Source organism: Pleurodeles waltl, chromosome 12, assembly GCF_031143425.1.
Source record: "Pleurodeles waltl isolate 20211129_DDA chromosome 12, aPleWal1.hap1.20221129, whole genome shotgun sequence".
Lineage (NCBI taxonomy): Eukaryota > Metazoa > Chordata > Amphibia > Caudata > Salamandridae > Pleurodeles > Pleurodeles waltl.
The window spans coordinates 47,365,856-47,382,629 of record NC_090451.1 but is presented as its reverse complement, the minus strand read 5'-3'; the positions used below and the strand labels follow the sequence as shown (position 1 = coordinate 47,382,629).

Here is a 16,774-nt window from a genome sequence, read left to right as displayed (position 1 = left end):
TAAGACTCACCCCCGCACGATGCCGTTCTCCAGATAGTTGACTTGAATGAACTTCCCGAAGCGGCTGGAGTTGTTGTTGTGGGCAGTTTTTGCGTTCCCAAATGCCTGTTGGAATTAAAATAAGAAGTAACAAGTTAAGAAGGTGCCGACTGTGTCCCTTCAATGCGCGGACCACTCAAGCTCCCCCCTAGAGGGACACGGCCTCTAGAGTCCAGAGTTGCTAAGCACCTCGGTGACCACCTCCTGGTCTACTCATTACAAGGGGATCTGGCAGCTACATCAACGGTGACGTGACCCGTCTGGCTCAGACTTCTGTTCTTAAAACACCTACTTCCGGAAAGTCTTCAACTCCGGTAGGTATCCATTGTTAGTTATGCAAGGCCTAGGATAGGAAAGGGGCGAATACCCTTGCTAGGTCATTGCTTCACCTACGAGAGAAGGTCAGACACACTTTACTTCCACCCCCCAACCTTTCCAATAACTACGTAGTTACATTAATCACTATCACTGCAAAACCAATATATGACCTCTTAAGTCTTCCGTATTGGCCATTACCTAATTAGGTATCATTCTTTTCATTTGTGTACATATGGCCTAAACTAAAAACATAATATAAATATATACATATATTTTAGTATTACACTAGTAGTATAACTTTATAAAGAACAAATCAAATGTATTTTAATGCACCTACACTTTATGACCGAGATTGTGCGTAAAAATGAAGGTGGATTTTCTAAGGCAAGACCCTTTTGGGCACACACACCTTTATATGCTATATACACCATAGCCTCGGGATCAATTAAAGGGCACAATGAAACTTTTCAAACTTGTTTTGTAAACCTAATTTATTGTCCCATGAAGCTTTGTAAATTCTTCAGAATCGTTCGGTGATTCATCCGTGTCCAACAACTCAACCTAGGAAACCAGCACCTTGCAAAGTCCCACTGCCTCCTTTCCATTTCAGGAGCACAGTATAAACAGAGGCGGTGCTCTGCGCCCGCAAGGGATGGTGCCTACATGAAAATTATAGTTCACTGATTATAAATTATATGCCGTCACCAAGGCTCCCTCTGCAGTGGTATCCTGAGGAAAGTCTCCATACCCAGAGGCAGGGCTAGCCTTACAGCACCAATGTCCCTGAATCTCCCAGAGGAGCTCTTCACCAACACATTCACCCACCCAACTGGCACATATGGATTTGCCTTTGCACGTTCCGCGGTGGGCACCACTACAAAGATTTCTCTGTATCGATGGAGAGTTGCACAGAAGACCTTCCATGGATACCACCAATGAATATTCGCCTACAGCGAATGTACGTAGGTCCAGGAATGAGGGTCAGGTCTGGGCTTGGAGGTCGCGAATGGGTCAGGGCTAGGTTGAGACTCAAGATACAGTCATGGTTTGGATTTGAGTTGGGTAGGTAGTCTGACTTGGGGCTAGAGGTAAGGGTGGTGTATGGTTTATGGTTAGGATTACGATAAAGGATAAATCCGTTTTTAGAACTATGCTTTAGGGTCAGGTTAAAAGGTCGGATTAGGTTTCAGCTGGGTGGGTACAAGGCAATGGATTGGATTAGGCTTCACAGAGCTGAGGTTTGTGATAGGGAACTAGGGTTAAGGTAAGACTTGAGGTTAATAACAGTAGGGTTGTATGGATAGATGACGTAAAGGGCCACTTGACCTAGCGGTACATCATTGCTGTGGTGCTCAGTGCAGTGACGTACAACCTGTGCTAGTCTAGAGCCTACACAACATGTGGTGGGTTGGTGGAGCCAATCAACACCTTTCTCTCCAGAGGGAGGGGTGGAACCCAAAATTAAATCACCGAGGCAAGTCAAACCATTACCAGAGCCACCAAGTGTGTGGGAAAAAGACGCCAAACCGTAAGTCAGTGTTTGATGCCCGCCCTGTTCCCCTCCGTGTACGTGCATCAAAAAAAGCAAACAAAAAAATGAAAAATAAACAAAGTATAGAGTGGATGGTGTTCTAGCATGTTATTTCATTTCATAACGTGATTACAGTTTTAGAAAAAAAATATGCAAAATAAAAATAACAAATCACATTAAAGCAGATGGAGAATAACACCAAGTTGGAGAAATTAGGGATGTAATTACACCAGATTTCCATGATGTGCTTATGTTTTAGAAGAACATGAAGGAAAAAAAGAATCTACCTTCCTCAAAGAATTTTAGAAAGTGGTATTGATTGTGTTGGTGACTGTGTAGCGCTGAGACACAAACATTTTTCTTTTCTGCGGGGTGCGGCCATACAATCCTAAGGCCGAATGTGCTTGGCTACCCGAGTACAAGCCAACTAACAGCTTTTTAAAGGCAGCCCACGAACCCTCTGCTCCTGGCCTTCCTGAGAATCATGTCTGACACAGTTTCCATGTATATACAAGGTTTAAGAATCTCCACGTCGTTTCGCTGGTCTCATATGTCTGGTATGCGAGCCTAGAAGAAGCCAGGGCCTGAGTCATTCCAGGGTGGTGGCACATGCATTTGTTTGGAAGAAATTCATATTTAACTTTCTCTGAGCTTCTAAAATGTTTTCAGCACGGACATTCAATGGAATATCTCTAGGCACGGAGATGTCAAATGTTCCTGCTTTGGAAGAAGAAACCTGATTTTTAAAAAGGAGTGTTTCTCGTAAAAAAAATACATGTACACGCCTAAAACTACTGCTCGTTTTGTTCATTTTTGCCTGGAAATTTAGCCGTGTTGAGGTTCTGGTAATTATTCTAGGGATAACTTGTTCGTGCTGGACACTGCTATAGATGTTTTCTCACTCATTGAAATACCCACTGCAACGGTTTGTATTTATAAATGTCTTACATCGCCATAACTTCTTAAAGTGTGTTTTGAAGCTGAGGGGACGCTCTTGTGTAAATGGAGCGTGTTGCAGAATCTCTTTGGGTCGAGCCTACCCAACAGTGCGTGTGCTGCCTGTTGTGCTATTATGGCTACTCAAGAACACAGAGGGGCTTGAAGGTTGCTCATTGTTTACCATTGGTTGGCTTTCCGGGACTCATTTGCTTGCTTCTTATCCGTTTCCCAGCTAGTCAATCTTGTGTTTGTTCCTCCCACAGCACAAAGGGTCCTGATTACAACCTTGGCAGAGGGGATTTCTCCGTCCCAAACGTGACAGATCTCCCGTCCGGCGTATTACAAGTTCCATTATATTCTACGGAACTTGGAAAATGGTGGGCGGTATACCCGTCACTTTTGGGTCAGAGCAATCCCCTCCGCCAAGGTTGTAATCAGGCCCAGTCACTCTGCCACCTCTTTTGATTGGCTGGCTTTTAAACTTCCACTGCTTGTTCTAGAGCACTACTTTTTCTTTTGTGTTAAGCACCTCTCTCGTGTAGTTCTACCCCGTGCACTCCATGTTGCTGTCTGTTCCTCTTGTGCTTCTCCCTGAACCCTGCATGGGGATGCTGCACAACAAGGATAGAAACAACTGTCAAAGTCAATATGTCACAAAGGATTTGCCAGTGTTTTTTTGTGTGTATTTTTTAAAACAATGACTATGTAATTTGGTGAATGACCACAAGAGGGCGGTAACATCTAGGGGGCCTCATGCTTCAGAGCCATCTGTCACTACAGAGGGGTTCCTTCCCCACTGCCAACCACATTCCCTTCTCATAGATGCATCGCAAAAGACATGTAGAAGAAGAGATCACTGGTGAAGCAGGGAGCACCCTCTTCTCAGAAGCCTGGTTTCATCATCTGCTGCAGATAGCAACAACTGCTTGGAGCATCCTGCAGTTTACAGGTTGGTGGTCCAGGCTAAAGCTTCTAAGCGCCTGGTGGAGCAGTTAGGCATGTATCACAGCTGCCCCAGCATTCCCGGGAGGCTGTGGATCAGTGTGAAGGGAGATCTGGTTATGTGTGCTAACCTCCTAGCCTTGGAGTAACTCACTGCACTCGCATGGGCCCCTGCCCATTCAAAGGGGGCGGTCCGGGTGGTGTCATGGAGGGATATAAATGGCCCAGTGAAGAAGTTTGTAGCCAAATTTACTTATTTGCCGCTTTATATAGTGAGGACTTCACCCAGCAAAGTTTCAGGGCACCAAAGGTGGGTGAGAAAGCATCAGACAGAAGCGAACCATGTGTTGACTGGAGACAGCAACAGCAACTCCTGCAGACATGACAGTGCACGTTGTATGAACATAGGACTCCATTACATGTAGCACACGTGAAGTAAGCTGCGGCCTGGGTTACAAAGAGCCAACGTCTAGAAAGAAGTACATGATAACGAGGGCCGAGTTTTACACAATCAAGGGATAAAGGTCCTGCACACAATGCATCTACGATGTAAGTACCTTGAGGTGTAAAGTTCAGTGCACTTTTGACATCTAAAATATTGGCTCATAGAACGAAATGCAAGTAGTGCAAATGGAGTGGAATGATACACAAAAAAGCCAATAGCATGAAGTGAGAGAGTCATCCCTCTGGGTGGAGCCAAAGCCCACTCTGTGCATATATTAAACAACTGGTGAGGAAAGGTTAAACAGACAGACAGACAGCTGTGCTGTCCAGACAGACCTAAAAAGACTAGGAGAATACGGAAAGTGATAGAAGAGACGGAAAAAGGCAGGATCGTTTGTTAACCATGTTCCCAACTTTTGTATAATTGTACAAGCAGCCATTGCTTAATGGTTGATGCCGCCCTTGAGTTGCCCCAGGCTGAGGGGGGAGGAGGGAGTCTCAGGGACTGTGGAGGGAGAGGAGGGGCAGATAAGGAAGACAAACCTTCTCCCTAGGCTATCTGAAAGAAAAGTAAACGTGTGGAAATGATTAACCAGCCAATCTTACGGCTGCTTGGGGCCGATGTGGGCTTTAACGCGAGGGCACTGTGTGTAGATTCGGGGGGATAGCGTTGTCCTTTGAGAGGATCTCCTACGGGTGCTACCGGATACTAACGCATACAGCTTCTGAAAGCACTTTACACAAACTTTATAACAAGTTATGTGGGATCTTAGGCTCTCTGCAGCCTCTCTTACACTGTGTAGAACACATTTTTGAAGCTGCAGCAGCCTGTTTCCTACTAGGTTAATTTTAAAAACTGATTTAAATATTCAAAGTGCTTTGTGTCACAAGCTGGGACATTACCAGTGCTTTAAATGGGCCGGTACTGAGTACCAGCACTTTTTTTATTTTGAGAGGGAGAGTACCGGCACATCTTAATACTTTTAATTGGAGAGTACTTCTCGGAAACAAGCAGGTACTCTGGCACAGAGTACCTGCACTTTATTTTTTCCATTTCAAGCACTGGACATCACAGCACTATAACATAAGCATTACACTATTTCTCAGAGCACCAACCTAGACTGAAACCAGTGACCCTCCGGTTACACACAGACATCTGGATCGATTGCGCTAACCAACTAAGCTTTCCTTCCAGAAAAACGCACTTCCCCGCAGAGTTCTTCAACTCAGAACTGGCCTTTGCCCAGAAAGGGCCTTTGGTTAAACCAAATTGCAGCCCTCCCACGTTTTAATTTGGACCGAAGTCGTAGGGAGAATGCTTTAAGGAGCTCCAGCGCCCCGGACGTACGCCCAGCTCGCACATACGTAAGGCCGCCCCTGGTATAGCTTGCATTTACTTTTCCTTTAGGGGGTGTGCATTTTATATAGGAGAAAAGCCAAGAAAATAAGTATAGTATATTCGGGACCTCCCACTCTCGCAGTTCCCAGGCTTTTCTATACACTCCAACCGCTGAGTAATAAAGACACAAGAGGGGGACTGTGTAAAGTCTACACACTCCAGAGAAACGGCGAGGCTATGTGGACCCTAAGAATATATCACGTGATTTCTAGAGTTTCAGGAGGATTCGCGAATCTTGAGGCAAAGACAGCGCTCGGACACGCAGGCAGAGCACAGGGAAGCCAGTGTGATGTGGCAGGCCTGACCCAGAGACACATTTAAACACCGCGGTCCTGGACTGGGCATCAGCTCCAAAGCGCCGTGACGCGCCGGCCCGCCGGCCCCAGGACCAGGAAATGAGGCGGCCATCAGCAGTCAGAGGTCAGACGTGCTCACAGCCCCGTCACCCCAATGGACTCCCTGATTTTTTTTCAAGTGGTGGACTAAAATAGAAATATTTCAAGCATTACTCAGGGTGCCAGACCGCCGGCCAGGAGGCCTCGCCCCTCGGCAGCCCCCCGGGCACTCCGTGCCCTGAACATCGGATGCTTGGAGGGCGATAAGATGTAACAGCCCAGGTCTTCTGGAACCGGGGGAGTCTGTGCTCGGCGAGCCCATGTCTCCAACACCCACGTGATCATTTATTTCTGCTTTTATAAAACACCAAGTAGGGACTGTCGATCATCACGGCGAGACACAACAGAGACTGTGCAACTCACCAAAAAGGACGGATTTACAACAGAGATCTGAGAAAAATATTCAACGTGTCCAAATCTCTCTAGAAATGTTTTTAAGTGAACAAGTCATAAGGATCAACAAACATTGGAACCCACAAACAAATCAATAAATAACTCGACACAAGTTAAATAAATAAACATCTCTTCCAGAACTCAAGTTTTCCAGGCTTCGGTGGCCCATAAATACATAGTTTAACTTAAACAAAACAGATACATAACACATTTAACCATCGATTTAGATTGAATTTAGGTGCTTTATTTTTAAAACTGAGATAAAATTAACTGTATGACATTATATTTTATTAATAAAACGTGATTACTGTGTCCATGCTTTCTTATAGCCAGTAAGTCGTGTCCCTGGGAGACACGTTGTGACCTAAACCCCACTCCAGGGCGGTCAATAAAAAATAGCAGGGGCGCCTCCTTCTGGCTGGGCCTACTGATGCCATTCAGCTTAATGTATCACTGGAGCTAGTGAGAGCAGATTCCAAAGTACATATGTTATGGTATTGTACATATATGTTATACAGCCCTTACTACCCCCTTGCGGGGCACTGGAGCACGCGCCTACCTATGGAGTGTTCTACCCCGTGCAGATGTGTGTGCTTGGAAGTCTGCGTTCCTTACATGTGGGAAGCGTTTCCATGTCATGTGCGACCTCCAGGGTGCGGTTAGCATGTTATGGGGCACTGCGCTTAGCAGTCTGGAGAAAGACGTGCGCAATTTATGGTTTTCAGTAACGTGGCAGCTTTGAGCAGCTCTGCTGGTTCATTTGTGGTATTCCTAATTTTCATGGTCCCCATAGCCGGTTTCTTCGCTAGGTTGTCCACTCCAAGGTCGAGGGCAGGCATCGGTGGGAGGCAGCGATGGTGGGAAGATCTGCTGGGATGGGCCTTAATAATACAACCTGTAAATGTCTGTCATTGTGAGATGTCAAGAAGTGGTCACAATATCTAACGAGTAAGGACCTGCAGTAGTGGACTAAATGCAAGTCCTCATTTGGCCAGCAGCTTGGATCAGATCTCTTCAGTTGTTCCACGCCTGTTCAGTTGGTGATGGGTGGATTACCGCTGTGGACTGGTACCGAACTGAGTGACCGACATGACCCATAGCAGTTTTATCATATAAGATTATACAGGAATTATTATGACACCAGCATGAACTACGACTGACTGCCCAGTGATTGAATGCTATGGTATCAGTATGGGCCAGGGGGAATTCTATTTGTAGGAACTTGGCTCTGTATATTACTAACTCAAAGTGAGAGGTAGTGTGAACAGACTCCAAGGGTTCCCCTTAGAGGTTGATAGTGGCAACATCAGATAATACTTATGCTCTATTTTTGTGGCAGTGTGGTCAAGCAGTAGGCTTATCAGAGGGTAGTGTTAAGCATTTATTGTACACACACACAGGCAATAAATGAGAACACACACTCAAAGACTGAACTCCAGGCCAACAGGTTTTTTTTATAGAAAAATATTATTTTCTTAATTTATTTTAGAACCACAAGATTCAGAATTCAAGTACACAAATTGTAAGGTATTTGGTATAGGTAAATATGGAACTTTGAATTAAAACAGTAATGTACACAGTTTTGGCAAAAATGGCAATAAGCTATTTTAAAAGTGGACACTGCAGAAATCAACAGTTCCTGGGGGAGGTAAATACAAGTTAGATTATATGGTAAGTAAAGCACTTACATGTTCAGTCTCCAGGGCATAAGTAGCCCACCGTTGGGGGTTCAAGTCAACCCCAAATTCCCAGCAACATAGGGCTGGTGTAAGGAAATGCCTCCTTGGCATGGTTACCCCCTGACTTTTTGCCTTTGCTGATGCCAAGTAATGATTTGAAAGTGTGCTGAGGCCTGCTAACCAGGCCCCAGCACCAGAGTTCTTTCCCTAACCTGTACCTTTGTCTCCACAATTGGCACAACCCTGGCACCCAGGTAAGTCCCTTGTAACTGGTACCCCTGGTACCAAGGGCCCTGATGCCAGGGAAGGTCTCTAAGGGCTGCAGCATGTCTTATGCCACCCTGGGGACCCCTCACTCAGCACAGACACACTGCTTGGCAGCTTGTGTGTGCTGGTGGGGATAAAAAGACTAAGTCGACATGGCACTCCCCTCAGAGTGCCATACCAACCTCACACTGCCTATGGCATATATAAGTCACCCCTCTAGCACGCCTTACAGCCGTAAGGCAGGGTGCACTATACCATAGGTGAGGGCATAGGTGCATGAGCACTGTGCCCCTACAGTGTCTAAGCAAAACCTTAGACATTGTAAGTGCAGGGTAGCTATAAGAGTATATGGTCTGGGAGTCTGTCATGCACAAACTCCACAGCACCATAATGGCTACACTGAAAACTGGGAAGTTTGGTATCAAACTTCTCAGCACAATAAATGCACACTGATGCCAGTGTACATTTTATTATGAAATACACCCCAGAGGGCATCTTCGAGATGCCCCCTGAAAACATACCCGACTTCAAGTGTGGGCTGACTAGTTTTGCCAGCCTGCCGCACACCAGACATGTTGCTGGCCACATGGGGTGAGTGCCTTTGTCACTCTGTGGCTAGTAACAAAGCCTGTACTGGGTGGAGGTGCTTCTCACCTCCCCCTGCACGAACTGTAACACCTGGCGGTGAGCCTCAGAGGCTCATCCCCTTTGTTACAGCGCCACAGGGCATCCCAGCTAGTGGAGATGCCCGCCCCATCCGGCCACGGCCCCACTTTTGGCGGCAAGGCCGGAGGAGATAATGAGAAAAACAAGGAAGAGTCAATGGCCAGTCAGGACAACCCAAGGTGTCCCGAGCTGAGGTGACTCTGACTTTTAGAAATCCTCCATCTTGCAGATGGAGGATTCTCCCAATAGGATTAGGGGTGTGCCCCCCTCCCCTCAGGGAGGAGGCGCAAAGAGGGTGTAGCCACCCTCAGGGCTAGTAGCCATTGGCTACTAACCCCCCAGACCTAAACACACCCCTAAATTGAGTATTTAGGGGCTCCCCAGAACCTAGGAAACTAGATTCCTGCAACCTGAAGACGAAGAAGGACTGCTGACCTGAAGCCCTGCAGAGAAGACGGAGACACCAACTGCTTTGGCCCCAGCCCTACCAGCCTGTCTCCCCACTTAGAGAAAAACTGCAACAGCGACCCGTCCCCCAGGGTCCAGCAACCTCTGAAGCCTCAGAGGACTACCCTGCATCTAAAAGGACCAAGAACTCCTGAGGACAGCGGCCCTGTTCCACAAAGACTGCAACTTTGCAACAAAGAAGCAACTTTTAAAGACCACACGTTTCCCGCCGGGAGCGTGAGACCTTCCACTCTACACCCAACGCCCCCGGCTCGACCTGCGGAGAACCAACACTACAGGGAGGACTCCCCAGCGACTGCGACCCTGTGAGTAGCCAGAGTTGACCCCCTCTGAGCCCCCGAGCGACGCCTGCAGAGGGAATCCAGAGGCTCCCCCTGACCGCGACTGCCTGCTTCAAAGAACCAGACGCCTGGTAAAGACACTGCACCTGCAGCCCCCAGGACCTGAAGGATCCGACCTCCAGTGCAGAAGCGACCCCCAGGTGGCCCTCTCCCTTGCCCAGGTGGTGGCTACCCCGAGGAGCCTCGCCCTTGCCTGCTTGCTTCGATGAAGAGACCCCTGGGTCTCCCATTGAAACCAATTGTAAACCCGACGCCTGTTTGCACTCTGCACCCGGCCGCCCCTGAGCCGCTGAGGGTGTACTTTTTGTGCTGACTTGTGTCCCCCCCGGTGCCCTACAAAAACTCCCTGGTCTGCCCTCCGAAGTCGCGGGTACTTACCTGCTGGCAGACTGGAACTGGGGCACCCCCTTCTCCATTGAAGCCTATACGTTTTGGGCACCACTTTGACCTCTGCGCCTGACCGGCCCTGAGCTGCTGGTGTGGTAACTTTGGGGTTGCCCTGAACCCCCAACGGTGGGCTACCTTGGACCAAACTTTGAACCCTGTAGATGTTTTACTTACCTGCAAAAACTAACCAAAACTTACCTCCCCCAGGAACTGTTGAAAATTGCACTGTCTAGTTTTAAAATAGCTTATTGCCAATTTTGCTAAAACCGTACATGATATTGTGTTGATTCAAAGTTCCTAAGATACCTGAGTGAAATACCTTTCATGTGAAGTATTACTTGTAAATCTTGAACCTGTGGTTCTTAAAATAAACTAAGAAAATATATTTTTCTATATAAAAACCTATTGGCCTGGAATTGTCTTTTGAGCGTGTGTTCCTCATTTATTGCCTGTGTGTGTACAACAAATGCTTAAAACTACCCTCTGATAAGCCTACTGCTCGACCACACTACCACAAAATAGAGCATTAGAATTCACTCTTTGGACTCTGTGCATGCTATTTCTTACTTTGAAATAGCACATACAGAGCCAACTTCCTACAGCCGGTCGGGTGCAGAGATCAAAGTAGGGCCCAAATAACATAGGCGCATATAAAGACTAAGGGTGCTCTGGTTCCAGTTTGCTAGCAGGTAAGTACCTGCGTCCTCGGGGAGCAGACCAGGGGTTTTTGTAGAGCACTGGGGGGAGGGGGGTGGGGGAGGAGGGGGGGGTCAAAACAGGCACACAAAATACACCCTCAGCGGCACAGGGGCAGCCGGGTGCGGTGTGCAAAGTAGGTGTCGGGTTTGTCGTTGAAATCAATGGAGGGGCCCGGGGGTCACTCTGGCGATGCAGGCAGGGCACAGGGGGGCTTCTCGGGCCAGCCAGCGACTGGGCAAGGATGGGAACCGCCTGCTGGTCACTCCTGCACTGGTAGTTGTTTTTTCTCGGGCCTGGGGGCTGCGGGTGCAGTGCTTCTTCCAGGCATCAGGTTCTTTGTTACCGGGCAGTCGCGGTCAGGGGTAGCCTCTGGATTATCTCTGCAGGCGTCGCTGTGGGGGTGCAGGGAGGTCATCTTAGGGTGTCCACGTTGTTGGAGTCACCTGGGGGTCCTCTCTGCAGTGTTGGTTCTTCTGGACACGAGCCGGGGCGTCGGTGCAGAGTGTTGGGGACTTACGCTTCCGGAGTGCGGCTGGAGTCCCTTTAAAGATGGTTTCTTTTTTGCTGTTTGGACAGAGCCACTGTCCTCTGGAGTTTCTTGGTCCTTTGGTTGCAGGGCAAGCCTCTGAGTCCTCAGAGATTGCTGGTCCCACTGGATGCGTCGCTGTGCAGGTTCTTTGAGTCTGGAGATAGGCCGGTAGGGCTGGGGCCAAGTCAGTTGTTGTCTCTGTCGTCTCTGCAGGGTTTTCAGGTCAGCAGTCCTTCTTCTTGTTTCAGGTCATTAGGAATCTGGTTTCCTGGGTTCAGGGTCACCACTAAAAACTCAATTTAGGGGTGTGTTTAGGGCTGGAGGGCAGTAGCCAATGGCTCCACTAGCTGGAGTGCCCTTGTGCGCTGTAACACCAGGCTTGAGCCTTTGAGGCTCCCCGCCAGGTGTTCCAGTTCCTGCAGGGGGAGATGTGAAGCACCTTCACCAAGTGCAGGCTTTGTTCGTGGCCACAGAGTGCACAAAGGCACTCACCTCATGTGGCCAGAAACCCATCTGGATGTGGCTGCCTGGCAGAAACTTGTCAGCCTAGCACTAGTAGTTGGGCTGGTATACAGGGGGCATTTCTAAGATGCCCTCTGTGTGCATTTCTCAAGAAATCCCACACTGGCATCAGTGTGGATTTATTGTGCTGAGAAGTTTGATACCAAACTTTCCAGTATTCAGTGTAGCCATTATGGAAGTGTGGAGTTTGTGTCTGACAAACTCCTAGACCATATAGTCTTTATGGCTACCCTGCACTTACAATGTCTAAGAATCGGCTTAGACACTGTAGGAGCAGAGTGCTCATGCAGCTATGCCCTCACCTGTGGCATAGTGCACCCTGCCTTAGGGCTGTAAGGCCTGCTAGAGGGGTGACTTACCTATGCCACAGGCAGTGGGTTGAGGGCATGGCACCCTGAGGGGAGTGCCATGTCAACTTAGTGTTTTTCTCCCCTCCAGCACACACAAGCTGTAAGGCAGTGGGGGCATGTGTTGACCGAGGGGTCCCCAGGGTGGCATAATACACTCTGCAGCCCTTAGAGACCTTCTCTGGCCACAGGGCCCTTGGTACCAGTGGTACCATTTACAAGGGACTTATCTGTGTGCCAGGGCTGTGCCTATTGTGGAGACAAGGGTAAAGTTTAGGGAAAGAACACTGGTGCTAGGGCCTGGTTAGCAGGGTTCCAGCACACTTTCAATCATAACTAGCATCAACAAAAGGCAAAAAGTTAGGGGGTAACCATGCCAACTGTGGCATTTTCCTACAGTATTGTATAATAATTGCTTTTATACAGCACTTAGAAACATTGATGATGCATTTAAGCACTTTGCCCCAGGCAGCACACTGCACCGGGACCCAAAGTTAGTGGTTTTTGTTTTTTGTGGTTATTGTTAGTTTTTAGGGTTAGTCTTGTGCTGTTCAAGAAATCATTCAATGCACTCACACCAGTTTCTGTGTGGTAGATTACATGGATGGAGTTCGATGTGAGCTTTAGTGGGAAAGGGAGTGTGTAAATGCTGGGCGGTATTAATTGGTGAGCCACAGGAGATCAGTTATTGATATGCTGAAGGGTATGGTTTTAAGGGATAGATTGTGATCTTTAAAATGAAGCGTGGGCAATTTGAAGAAATACAATAATAGGGATTAGGGCAAATAGAGTAGGCTGTGGTCCGATAGATAAGGCATGCAGATGATGGAAAGGAAGGAGAGATTCATTTGAAAGAAAATGAGAGGCAACATTTGAAAGTTTTAAGTCAAGGTCAAGGACCATTTCTATAGGAATACAGAGAGGGCTTCATGCAATCTGCAAACGCGAAACTATTGAGAGAAACAACATTATCTGTATCAGAGATAATGATTTATTAGGTTTGTATGAAAGTACCATCTTGCCTGGCATGTTACCCCCATTTTTCACTGTATATATGTTGTTTTTGTTGTATGTGTCACTGGGACCCTGGTAACCCAGGGCCCCAGTGCTCATAAGTGTGCCTGAATGTGTTACCTGTGTAGTGACTAACTGTCTCACTGAGGCTCTGCTAATCAGAACCTCAGTGGTTATGCTCTCTCATTTCTTTCCAAATTGTCACTAACAGGCTAGTGACCATTTTTACCAATTTACATTGGCTTACTGGAACACCCTTATAATTCCCTAGTATATGGTACTGAGGTACCCAGGGTATTGGGGTTCCAGGAGATCCCTATGGGCTGCAGCATTTCTTTTGCCACCCATAGGGAGCTCTGACAATTCTTACACAGGCCTGCCACTGCAGCCTGAGTGAAATAACGTCCACGTTATTTCACAGCCATTTTACACTGCACTTAAGTAACTTATAAGTCACCTATATGTCTAACCTTTACCTGGTAAAGGTTAGGTGCAAAGTTACTTAGTGTGAGGGCACCCTGGCACTAGCCAAGGTGCCCCCACATTGTTCAGAGCCAATTCCCTGAACTTTGTGTGTGCGGGGACACCATTACACGCGTGCACTACATATAGGTCACTACCTATATGTGGCTTCACAATGGTAACTCCGAATATGGCCATGTAACATGTCTATGATCATGGAATTGCCCCCTCTATGCCATCCTGGCATAGTTGGCACAATCCCATGATCCCAGTGGTCTGTAGCACAGACCCTGGTACTGCCAAACTGCCCTTCCTGGGGTTTCACTGCAGCTGCTGCTGCTGCCAACCCCTCAGACAGGCATCTGCCCTCCTGGGGTCCAGCCAGGCCTGGCCCAGGATGGCAGAACAAAGAACTTCCTCTGAGAGAGGGTGTGACACCCTCTCCCTTTGGAAAATGGTGTGAAGGCAGGGGAGGAGTAGCCTCCCCCAGCCTCTGGAAATGCTTTCTTGGGCACAGATGTGCCCAATTCTGCATAAGCCAGTCTACACCGGTTCAGGGACCCCTTAGCCCCTGCTCTGGTGCGAAACTGGACAAAGGAAAGGGGAGTGACCACTCCCCTGACCTGCACCTCCCCTGGGAGGTGTCCAGAGCTCCTCCAGTGTGCTCCAGACCTCTGCCATCTTGGAAACAGAGGTGCTGCTGGCACACTGGACTGCTCTGAGTGGCCAGTGCCACCAGGTGACGTCAGAGACTCCTGCTGATAGGCTCCTTCAGGTGTTAGTAGCCTATCCTCTCTCCTAAGTAGCCAAACCCTCTTTTCTGGCTATTTAGGGTCTCTGTCTCTGGGGAAACTTTAGATAACGAATGCAAGAGCTCATCCGAGTTCCTCTGCATCTCTCTCTTCACCTTCTGATAAGGAAACGACTGCTGGAAGCCTGCAAACCTGCAACATAGTAGCAAAGACGACTACTGCAACTCTGTAACGCTGATCCTGCCGCCTTCTCGACTGTTTTCCTGCTTGTGCATGCTGTGGGGGTAGTCTGCCTCCTCTCTGCACCAGAAGCTCCGAAGAAATCTCCCGTGGGTCGACGGAATCTTCCCCCTGCAACCGCAGGCACCAAAAAGCTGCATTACCGGTCCCTTGGGTCTCCTCTCAGCACGACGAGCGAGGTCCCTCGAATCCAGCGACTCTGTCCAAGTGACCCCCACAGTCCAGTGACTCTTCAGTCCAAGTTTGGTGGAGGTAAGTCCTTGCCTCACCTCGCTGGGCTGCATTGCTGGGAACCGCGACTTTGCAGCTACTCCGGCCCCTGTGCACTTCCGGCGGAAATCCTTTGTGCACAGCCAAGCCTGGGTCCACGGCACTCTAACCTGCATTGCACGACTTTCTAAGTTGGTCTCCGGCGACGTGGGGCTGCTTTGTGCAACTTCGGCGAGCACCGTTTCACGCATCCTCGTAGTGCCTGTTTCTGGCACTTCTCCGGGTGCTACCTGCTTCAGTTAGGGCTCTTTGTCTTGCTCGACGTCCCCTCTCTCTTCAGGTCCAATTTGCGACCTCCTGGTCCCTCCTGGGCCCCAGCAGCGTCCAAAAACGCCAAACGCACGATTTGCGCCTAGCAAGGCTTGTTGGCGTCCTTTCGGCGGGAAAACACTTCTGCACGACTCTCCACGGCGAGAGGGATCCGTCCACCAAAGGGGAAGTCTCTAGCCCTTTTCGTTCCTGCAGAAACCTCAGCTTCTTCTGTCCAGTAGAAGCTTCCTTGCACCCGCAGCTAGCATTTCCTGGGCATCTGCCCATCTCCGGCTTGCTTGTGACTTTTGGACTTGGTCCCCTTGTTCCACAGGTACCCTAGATTGGAAATCCACAGTTGTTGCATTGCTGGTTTGTGTCTTTCCTGCATTATTCCCCTAACACGACTACTTTGTCCTCAGGGGAACTTTAGTGCACTTTGCACTCACTTTTCAGGGTCTTGGGGAGGGTTATTTTTCTAACTCTCACTATTTTCTAATAGTCCCAGCGACCCTCTACAAGGTCACATAGGTTTGGGGTCCATTCGTGGTTCGCATTCCACTTTTGGAGTATATGGTTTGTGTTGCCCCTATCCCTATGTTTCCCCATTGCATCCTATTGTAACTATACATTGTTTGCACTGTTTTCTAAGACTATACTGCATATTTTTGCTATTGTGTATATATATCTTGTGTTTATTTCCTATCCTCTCACTGAGGGTACACTCTAAGATACTTTGGCATATTGTCATAAAAATAAAGTACCTTTATTTTTAGTATAACTGTGTATTGTGTTTTCTTATGATATTGTGCATATGACACTAAGTGGTACTGTGGTAGCTTCACACGTCTCCTAGTTCAGCCTAAGCTGCTCTGCTAAGCTACCATTATCTATCAGCGTAAGTTGCTAGACACCCTATACACTAATAAGGGATAACTGGGCCTGGTGCAAGGTGCAAGTACCCCTTGGTGCTCACTACAAGCCAGTCCAGCCTCCTACAAGGTTCTTCTGCTAAGCACTAGTACCAAGGGAACAGGCTATCCCCTGAAAGGCTAGCACTAGACCACCCCTTCAGCAAGAACGGCTGATCACTGCAGAAGATGGAAGCATAAGGTAATGGCTGGATCCACATATCGGACAATGAATATCAAGAGCTTTAGGCTGTGCGTAAAGGCAGCAGTAACCTAATAGCATAGAAACATAGGAGCGCATACAGGATAAATAATGTAAAAATGTAATGGGAGGTTCTGCAAATACTGGAGTGAATGCTTTCATACGTTAATCCCTAATTATTGTGTATCTCAACTTGATATGTTTAAGATTTTTGTGAATTAAGGTACCATTTATCCTCTCGCTTTAAGCTTTGGCATACTTCACTGTATTCCCATGCAGGCAAGGCATGTCTTCAAACAAGACAAGGAACAAACATCTAAAATTTACGGGACTGTGTCTCAGATGAAAAAAACCTTTGCATCAAAATAA

General features: G+C 48.0%; 1 protein-coding gene across 8 annotated transcripts in view; it reads right to left on the bottom strand.

Moving 5' to 3' along the window:
* Positions 1-16,774, bottom strand: part of MYO9B (myosin IXB) — a 337,738-nt gene that overhangs the window by 190,215 nt on the left and 130,749 nt on the right. For all 8 annotated transcript variants that reach the window (XM_069215688.1, XM_069215684.1, XM_069215681.1 and 5 more), the window contains exon 3: positions 11-105. In XM_069215688.1, coding sequence (XP_069071789.1) covers positions 11-105 — 95 coding nt within the window. The remainder of the gene's footprint in view (positions 1-10; positions 106-16,774) is intronic.